At 40.9% G+C, this 9,711-nt stretch overlaps 1 protein-coding gene across 7 annotated transcripts in view; it reads left to right on the top strand.

The window, feature by feature from the left end:
• The window catches only part of LOC123958478 (A-kinase anchor protein 13), a 106,910-nt gene that overhangs the window by 29,605 nt on the left and 67,594 nt on the right, over positions 1 to 9,711 (top strand). For 6 of the 7 annotated variants that reach the window (XM_046031818.1, XM_046031815.1, XM_046031817.1 and 3 more), the window contains exons 4-5: positions 2,543 to 2,706; positions 3,261 to 3,432. In XM_046031818.1, coding sequence (XP_045887774.1) covers positions 2,543 to 2,706; positions 3,261 to 3,432 — 336 coding nt within the window. Of the gene's footprint in view, positions 1 to 163; positions 416 to 2,542; positions 2,707 to 3,260; positions 3,433 to 9,711 lie in introns of those variants that run through there. The other variant, XM_046031821.1, reaches the window with a different exon arrangement.

Here is a 9,711-nt window from a genome sequence, read left to right on the forward strand (position 1 = left end):
TCACCTTTCAACTTAAGAAAAAGAAAGATATGAACACAAACTTGCATATTGGTTGCCACGCAGCGGAAATTAACGTCTTTTTGCCCTCCAAGGAATTGATTTCATTGGAGTGTGACGTCACGTGAAAATTATGGTTTGACCAGTAAAGAGCTGCTAACGCTGATTCATTCATGTTTACATTACTCTAGGTAGCTAGCTAGCCAAGCAAAATCATCCGATAACTGTTAGCATCATAACAACAGTTAGAATCATAATCAGCAGTTTGACTAGTGTTCAGTATAATGTTAACTGTAATTCAGTGCTGCAACAAAGACTACATGATGCCTTTAACAGGTGTACAAATGATGGACATTCGCTTCACCAGCTTGTTTAGTGACCGTATGTGAGCACACAGCCTGACCCACCTGAGCAGCAGGTATGCCAAGATGCTTAGTTTAATTTGCTGTGTTGCGGGAGTGCAACAAGTAGCCTAGTGAAAACATGGAATGGAGTTTGTTTTAAATGGACTCAAAGTGGAACGGTATTAAGGAAGCAGCAGCGTGGAGGTCGAGGCTTTAGCTAAAATGCGGAATGGAGTTTAATTTAAGTGGAATGGGTTTGACTGACAGCGCTCTGAAAAGTGAACAAACAGATGCACTGAATTAGAGACAGTAATATCATGGTCTTAAAAAGTGGGTAAGTCTTGTCCCACCTATGGCTGGCCAATAAATCAATAATGATAATTATCGCAATATAATTTTCCTCAATTACAATATAACAAATGTTCAATATAGCATCAATAAATGTTTGATTTAATTCATTTGAATCAGGAATGAATCGGCACTTAATTTTTCTATTAAGATATTTATTTTGTTTAGGAAAAGGGACTGAATAAATATTTATTAACAGGGCTGGGAGGGTTACTTTAAACGGAATCCGGTACAATTACTTGTTTAAAAATGTAATCGGTAACGTAATCCGAGTACCACAAAACAAAAGTAATGTAATCTGATTACTTTTAGTTACTTTTGGATTACTCCAATGCCAAATAGGCAAATGAAGACGAGAAGTATCAATGATGTGTTTTCTGCTCAGTGTATTTTTAGAGAAACAGAGAATAACAAAATCTCCTATTCCCAAACATTTAAATATCCATATTTAAATGTTATGATATGCTTTTACCACTATGGCAGTATCTCGCCCATCAATGACAAAAACATTGTTTTGTAGGTATTCTTGATGATATTCAAGTTTGTCATTTGGAAAACCATTTTACAATTTTGATGACTCATTCTGCACTTGTATGTATTTAGCATTCAATGAAAACAATATGAAGCTACTGAAGCATAGTGTTTCTGGGGCCGGGCCTCACTGATTACTGTACAAAAACTATCTTCACTGATTCTGGTGAAACTGGATCATATTTGATGGAGAAATATTACAAATATGGAGAAAATAGTTTTCATGAAGGACAGATAGCTTCACTTGTTGCTGAAGTTAGTTAACAAGCCAACTAGCAGCTGTTATTGGCTCAGTTAGCTGTGCAACTACTGGCCAAATTTGCTCACTCTGCCCGTACTGGGAGATCGGAGCACCGGGGGAGTGTTACTGTTTACCATAGACTGTAACATTATAAATGTGTTTACGTTACACGGGGTGCGGTGCCCGTAGCCGGGCGAGCGGGCAACGAAACCTCGCTCAGCAGCCTCCCAGTGAACACAGCATGAACAGGACCGAACACAGCCTCAACGACCGACAGGGAATCCAGTAACTTACCGAGATTATTTACACAGAGCTTCTGTGATGGCTTTACTTTTTGCTAAACTGCTAACTGTAGCCTATCTGTCTGTATCTGTGGCTGCTTGCTTCGGTCGAAAGGCCGTGCTGCTAGCGGTCCTATAAGCGTACTCAGCCGCGGGTAGCCAAGAGCCAAACACGGCAAGAAAACCACATTCGTACTGCATTCCCAGTGGTCAAACTGGCCCCTGTCTGTCTCTGAGGCTGTGCTCGGTCCTGGTCCAGCTGCCGTGTTCACTCACTGGGAGCTGGAACCAGGTCCGCACAGAGTCTGCATGATGGGGTGGGGGCGTAAACACACACTCGCCGCTATTGGCGACTGTAAACGCCAATCAATGTCAATATGGAGGCAAATAGCACAGCGTTTTCTTTTTCATGGAAACTGCTTAAAGTTATCCCTATGAGTAATCCCCGATTTTACAAAATGTACCTGTAATCTGATTACGTCTATTTTTTCTGTACTGTAACGGAATACAATTACATTTTTTTGTATCCTGATTACGTAACACCGTTACTTTGTAATCCGTTACGCCTCAACCCTGTTTACTAATCATATTTAAAAAAAAAAAAAATTGTTCAGAATTGTTCTGAATTTTCTACCTCAGATTTGTTAAGTGATCCACTGTTTGGCATCAAGTGTTATTAAACTTAAATTGACATAAACATTAAATTGTATATTAAACTTATTCTCTGTCCTCGTCCTCTTTCTCCTGTCTTCTGTCTTTCTACCCTTTCTTTCGGTGTCCCTCCTTGTGTCATCTTTTAGCTCATGACTGTTGCGAGGTGGTGTTGGTCACCTTGTGTTCAGTAAGCCGAGGTGTCCCCGAAGTCCCTGAGGACCTAAAGCCCTGTCTGGGTGCCGTGGCTCCACTGGCTGAGCATCGATTCAGCTTTGTCCAGGATTTGGCTTTTGACATGGCCCAGTTCCTGGTGAGCAACTCGATAAATCATTTCCATTTCTAAGTGAAAAAACTAAATCACCCCACAAACTGAGGCTTTTCACAGAAGAGGAGAAAAGTGGTTACAAGTGATACAGCAGTGTGGGCACAATGACAGTAAGACAAAAGATTGCCATGTTATTGTTTCTTTCCTGACAAGGCTTGAAGTCTTACAGTCCTTGGTATTCAATTAATTAATTCTTCTCAGCAGAATTTATCATCCCATAGAAATGTAATATAGCATTTTCTTTGCCAAGCAAGATAAGTTAATGTAACTGCCTTGAGCACTCAAACTTAAAGCTTAATGGAACATTTTTCACTTTTTAAATCTGAATATGATTTGTTGTTGTCAACATACTCAGCCCCAAATTGAGCTTCATACTGGTAGATTCATGTAGATGTCTCTTCCTACATTTAAAACTTACATTTTAGGCATTTGGGTAATGCTATTATGCTGAGCGTCTTAAAGTGAGTGCTTCCAGCAGACTAAGCCTCACCACCTCCTCTGTAAAACCTGACTCATCTTTGTAATCACCCTCCACACAGGTGAGCACGGCGGGCCGAGCTGATGGCCTCGATGGGGCGCTGCTGCTGGATGAGTGCCAGATTCCCCTGCAGGAGTGTGAACGTCTGGATGAGAGCCTTGCGTTGGCCCTCCACCACCTCGTGCTGCCTCCAGGTTGGAGCTTACTGGGGAACAAACTAACCAACAGCAATGGTGAGACTGGAGGGCAGCGGACTGTCTGTAATGTCCTCACACAATAAAATGTTCAGGAGTCATACAGAACATCTCTGCCAAATACATAATGACAAATTATTGTTGTGCAGCACATAATTACACACATGGCACATCCGTTTGTCTGTCACATGCAATCATTTTCAGCATTACGTTACAGCATTTTCAAAACAGTGCTACTTGACCCAGGAGGGACGCTACAGAGACTGGTCAAAACAACAAATTACTGATCTGCGCTGAGGAGTGGACCTTGGCACGCAAAATGCAGTTTCCACGTTCTGTGTGTGTGCTTTGCAGTATGTGTGTCCTACTGCTAATTAGTAGACGTGACTGCTGTTTAACTTCAACCTTTAAAGACGAATCTGGCAGCTGATTTATGTGATGCGCTCTCAAGCACTGTCGCCGCTTCTGCGTTGGAACTGAACACATTTTACACTGACAGAGGAAGCACAGACGTGCACTGGGTTAATTACAGTCGGCAGTCGCGCCTTCCACCAGATGAAGGTAGTTTGTGTGAATGTAGACGTTTTTCAGTGTCAAAGAACTGGTCTGAAATTGGTTGTGATACAGGGTTTGGGGAAAAAAGTAACATTAAGGTACTGCTGCTGTTGGACCTTCACAGTCTGGAAGTGAAAGTGGAAAAGCTAACCTAAACCCGGCAGGGATTACTTGCTATCTTATGACTTAACTCATCAAACTCCATGATTTCTTCATTGTAATCAGAGGAAATGCATCATTTAATAAACATCTGAAACACTTGATACTGTAGAAGTGGTATTTCGGCCACACTTTCAAGAGCTCACCATTGGGCCTGAGTGCGCAGATTACTCTGCCTTTAGCAGTTCCTGGTCGGCCTTTCGTCAGCAAGCCACTCGGAATGCGATCAAAACATGAGGATTTAATGGCTATTTATTAAAGTAAAATGGATTTCATGGACAAGAGGCTTCTAGTTTCTGTCTTTTCCCCCAAAGTCTCAGTTTGTTTTTGGAACAGCTGATAACCGCACACCAGACAAGATGTCGAGCTGTCTGTTAAAACTGGACTAAATGCCATTGAAAATTTGTAGTTTTGTAGATTACAACCTTCATTTTAGTGACATTTGATGACTATGTTTTCCTCATATAACTGGTTCTACAGGATCTCCTGCACAGATTTCTTGGCAAAGGTGCTTAAAAATTAAATCTGTCACACACAGTGGAGTTGCGTTTTAAGCAGGTTTTTGAGTGAGGTTCCACCGCAGTAATAGAATTTTCCATTGTAGGAAAAGACCCGTTGGGGCAACTTTTTCTTATTTTAACAACCGGAATCATCCAAAATGCAGGGCACCTTCACTGAAGTTACACTCATATCTAGTGTGTGTTAACACACCTACAGTATGTGTGCAATTCATGGCATAACATAATTTTCTACAATATTGTAATGACCAGTCATGTGTGATCAACTGTTTAATCACTTAGTTGTGACAAGCTACCCAATGCCAAAGAGATGTCTTGCACTCTTACTTGAGGGGAATTTGTAGGTGTGTGTATGTGTTAATTAAGGAGAGACCGTATAGCTACTATGGAGCAATGCATGGAGCTGCCATACTTGCCGAATGTGAAATAGAAGTTCCCTGGATGTACTGTCACTCCAGTTATTGAAGTACATGCAGAGCCCACAGTCACCCTATATCACATTTTGAATAAAAGAATATACAATATATTTAATTCAAATGGCTGAATCACATATGTTACATCTGTCTAGAGTTGTGAAATCAAATGCAGAACAGTAAATCAAAACCAAGCTTCAGTCGGAGCAGTAGCCAAAAAATAAAGGGAGCATAATAAGCAAATTATAGTGTTTGTGAACTAGTCTGTAACCAGCATGTCTTGGCATTTTTGCCTGATAAATTACTTAATAATAGATTGTCTTGTTATCTGATATTAAGCACTGCTTGACACTCAGCAGAAAGGAGGAGGCCAGGCATATCTCTCTGCATGGCAGGCTGTTGTCAATGTGATGTTTAGCTGGTAGCTTCTATTAACTGAAAGTTACTAAAACCCGAACATGAAAACACGTCTTTGTATGGACTTTCATCTGACTCTGGCGTTAGTGTAATGAAACAGAGCAGAGTGTCTCTGTGCTGCAGCCTGGCCAATAAGCAGTTTAGGTTGTGAGAAATAGCTATGTCATTGCAAACAAACATACATTTTTATTAAAATTAAAGTGCCAATTTTCTCCAGCCATTGACTCTGATGACTTTAATCAGTTAAAGGAAGCCAAACAAGCTGATGTGGATGATAAACTCTGCGAGGTAATTGCTCTCTGGGAAGCAGCATAAACAAGACTTTTGGGAGTAGTTAGAGAGCAGCCTCTGCCTCTGGCTATTGTTAAGATAATAGCTTATAGTTTAACTTGGAGTTGGATATTAGGCCAAACCAACAGAACCAGCAGGAGTTCTGACAAAAATGAAGTAAGTGAGTCAGTGTGTAGTGGAGATCCACATACTACTTTAAAATGTTTTATTCTTTATTGTATGGAGGCTGAAAAGAAAAGTCATCAAATCAAATTTTCAGTAATGACTTCCCTGCCGATTAGATAAGATCTACTTGTTAGTGTTGTGGAAAGTGCTCCAGCTTTTTACAAAGGCGCACACACACACACACACACACACACACACACACACACACACACACACACACACACTCCTTTGCATTGAAGTCAGTTGTCATGTTGTTGATGTGGAAGGCGGCTTTGTGCTGCGGTGAGTGATGTGTGCTCTAATAGGCTCTGCTTCACAATATGTCAACTCTTCAATACAAGACGCTCAGCTGTGGTGAACTGCGGGGAGGGAAGAGGAGTGCAGCTCTGCTCTCCATTTATCAGATCTGTCAGATGATGATGTATAGCTGCAGACTATAGGTGGAGGTGACGGTGGTTTATCTCAGGCATCCTTCACGCTGTGGACATGCAGCCATCACTGATCTCGCCATAGCCAACCACTTACTTTCCTCTTGGAATTTCACTTCAACTGGAAGGACTGCACATGTCAATGAAAATGGTGAACAACATCCGACAGATTATTTGACACTGACTGTTGCTACGTGCTCAACACCGGTAAATTTGTCAATCAATAACATTCAGTAACTGATTTAGTGATCTGTGGCCAAAACAAATACAAATAGTGAAATCCCCTGAACTCTCTTTATACTTTTTATTTGCAAAATGGAGTGCACTCAGATTTTAAGTTTGGCATTTAAGACTTTTAGTGTTTGTAAGACCCTTAGTTGGTGGTTTTATAATAAAAAATGGTCTTTTAACCCATAATTGTGGTGGTTTTTCATAATCTCTTAATAGTTTACGCCATTCATCAACATGGTTAAAAGTCTACAGCTTGCTAGCAGCTGTGTGAGGCTGTACGAAGGCACACCTATGCTTTGTTATAAATGCTAATGTTTACTAGCATGCTCACAATAACCACGCTGATATTTAGCAGGTAAATACAGTATATGTTCACCAGCTCAGCATGCTAACATTAGCTAATGACCACTAAACATAAAGTAAAGTTGAGACTGAACCTGTCATTTAGTTTCGCAGGTATTTGGTCATGAAACAAAGTATTAGACGATTAAAAGTTTGATCTGATGATGGCACTAGATGAAACGTGAGGTGATCACCATCACTATTACAGATCATCCTGAAGGGATCATATATGAATTTCTTTACAAAATGTAATTGCTAGACATTTCACAAAAAAACCTAAAGGGTCAACCTCGTGGTGGAGCTAGAGGAATAGTCAGGTGATTGCCAACTCATCGGCATGTATCCTCTGGGTGGCCATTGTCGTTTCTACCAAATTTCATGGTAATCCATCCAATATTTCTGGAGACGTTTCAGTCTGGACCAACAGACTGACTAACATCGCTGTCTCTAGAGAGAACAGTTGTTGTTCAAAGCTTCTCAAATGTGGGTATTTGTGCTTTATGTGATTTTTAAATTGATCATCTACCAAATAATGAATGAATTAATCAAAAAATAATTGTCGCGGCCCTAGGTTTGTTATAGTTAATCTGTAGCTGGTTTAGGTTGAATAATTTGACAGCACAGCAAGTAATGAAAAGATTTAACCATTGTAGAGCTAGTGAAGCTAACTAGTAGCCGACCATCTAGAATCTCTGCCAAGAAGCAGTGAACTTGTTTTGGTAACTCATGGTGACCCAACATACTGTAAAGACACTGATTCCTGTACTGCAGCAAATAGCTTTAACTACAATGTATATCCCAGCTGACCGTCCCCTGCTATCATAGTACAAAAATATCATGGAAGTTACGGAAGCCAGTTTTGAGGAACAACCATCAGACCCAGCAGCAAAGCATTTCCTGCTGCTGTTTGGCGTCTCACATTCCTGTCTGGCCCAGCTCGGCCAAGTGGAGCATAAAATTTGACCAATTAGCTTGAGGTTCATCAGGGCAGGCTGGTTCAGACTGGCCCGCAGTAAATGGAGTGAAACCTCTCATCAGCAGACACAACCAGCATTGTAAATGTTGCCTAATGGTTATTGTGGTGCTGATAACTAAACGTAAAATATATTTTCTGCCCCTTTCACTGATCTCTTGCAGTTTTTTTTTTAAAAGCAGGTTTTCACTCTTTTCCAACAGATTTTTATCTTAGTGTCGAAATCTGCACATGGCACAGTTAAAAAATCCTTAAAGAAATCCCAGAGGAGTTGCAATATAGAACTGCTTGTCTTGTTTATTTTCCCTGTTTGCTCAAATAAATATCTGGCTTTGTGTGTGGATTCTGGAGGAGGAAAGTGGTCTATTCACAGGCAGTGACAAATGAAAGCTAAAAAGTAAAACAATCTATCTAGTAGCTGTGAAGAAGCACTGTCCAGAGAAATCTGGACTCAGCAACAGTACTGTACACATTTTATCTTTCTCATTCCTGTAGTTTCTGTTGTTATAAATATCCATAGTCCAGCTGGTTTGATAAAACCTGAGCATTCTGTGTACAGTGCACTGACTCTGCACTACAAGACATCTGGATGCTGAAGTGGAGATTTCCCAAACGCTGCACCATTTTTAATCCCTTAATATGTGCAGTTGTCTAGTGCTTTAACTTACCAGTAATAATGTATTGAGGTTTTTATTTCTCTGCATTAAAGCACTTTGAGAGGTGGGAAGACTAGACCGGCGCATACAGGTGCTGGTCATATAATTAGAATATCATCAAAAAGTTGATTTATTTCAGTAATTCCATTCAAAAAGTGAAACTTGTATAATGTATACATTCATTCCACACAGACTGATATATTTCAAATATTCATTCCATTGATGATTATAACATCAACTAATGAAAACCCCAAAATCAGTATCTCAGAAAATTTGAATATTATAATATATAAAAGGTTCAATATTGAAGACACCTCACTCTAATCAGCTAATTAACTCAAAACACCTGCAAAGGCCTTTAAATGGTCTCTCAGTCTAGTTCTGTAGGCTACACAATCATGGGGAAGACTGCTGACTTGACAGCTGACCAAAAGACGACCACTGACACCTTGCACAAGGAGGGCAAAACACAAAAGGTCATTGCTAAAGAGGCTGGCTGTTCACAGAGCTCTGTGTCCAAGCACATTAATAGAGAGGCGAAGGGAAGGAAAAAGTGTACAAGCAATAGGGATAACCGCACCCTGGAGAGGATTGTGAAACAAAACCCATTCAAAAATGTGGGGGAGATTCACAAAGAGTGGACTGCAGCTGGAGTCTGTGCTTCAAGAACCACCACGCACAGACGTATGCAAGACATGGGTTTCAGCTGTCGCATTCCTTGTGTCAAGCCACTCTTGAACAAGACACAGCGTCAGAAGCGTCTCGCCTGGGCTAAAGACAAAAAGGACTGGACTGCTGCTGACTGGTCCAAAGTTAGGTTCCCTGATGAAAGTAAATTTTGCATTTCCTTTGGAAATCAAGGTCCCAGAGTCTGGAGGAAGAGAGGAGAGGCACAGAATCCACGTTGCTTGAAGTCCAGTGTAAAGTTTCCACAGTCAGTGATGGTTTGGGGTACCGTGTCATCTGCTGGTGTTGGTCCACTGTGTTTTCTGAGGTGCAAGGTCGTCACAGCTGTCTACCAGGAAGTTTTAGAGCACTTCATGCTTCCTGCTGCTGACCAACTTTATGGAGATGCAGATTTCATTTTCCAGCAGGACTTGGCACCTGCACACAGTGCCAAAGCTACCAGTACCTGGTTTAAGGACCATGGTATCCCTGTTCTTAATTGGC

This window comes from Micropterus dolomieu, linkage group LG20 (assembly GCF_021292245.1).
Source record: "Micropterus dolomieu isolate WLL.071019.BEF.003 ecotype Adirondacks linkage group LG20, ASM2129224v1, whole genome shotgun sequence".
NCBI classification, from domain to species: Eukaryota; Metazoa; Chordata; class Actinopteri; order Centrarchiformes; family Centrarchidae; genus Micropterus; species Micropterus dolomieu.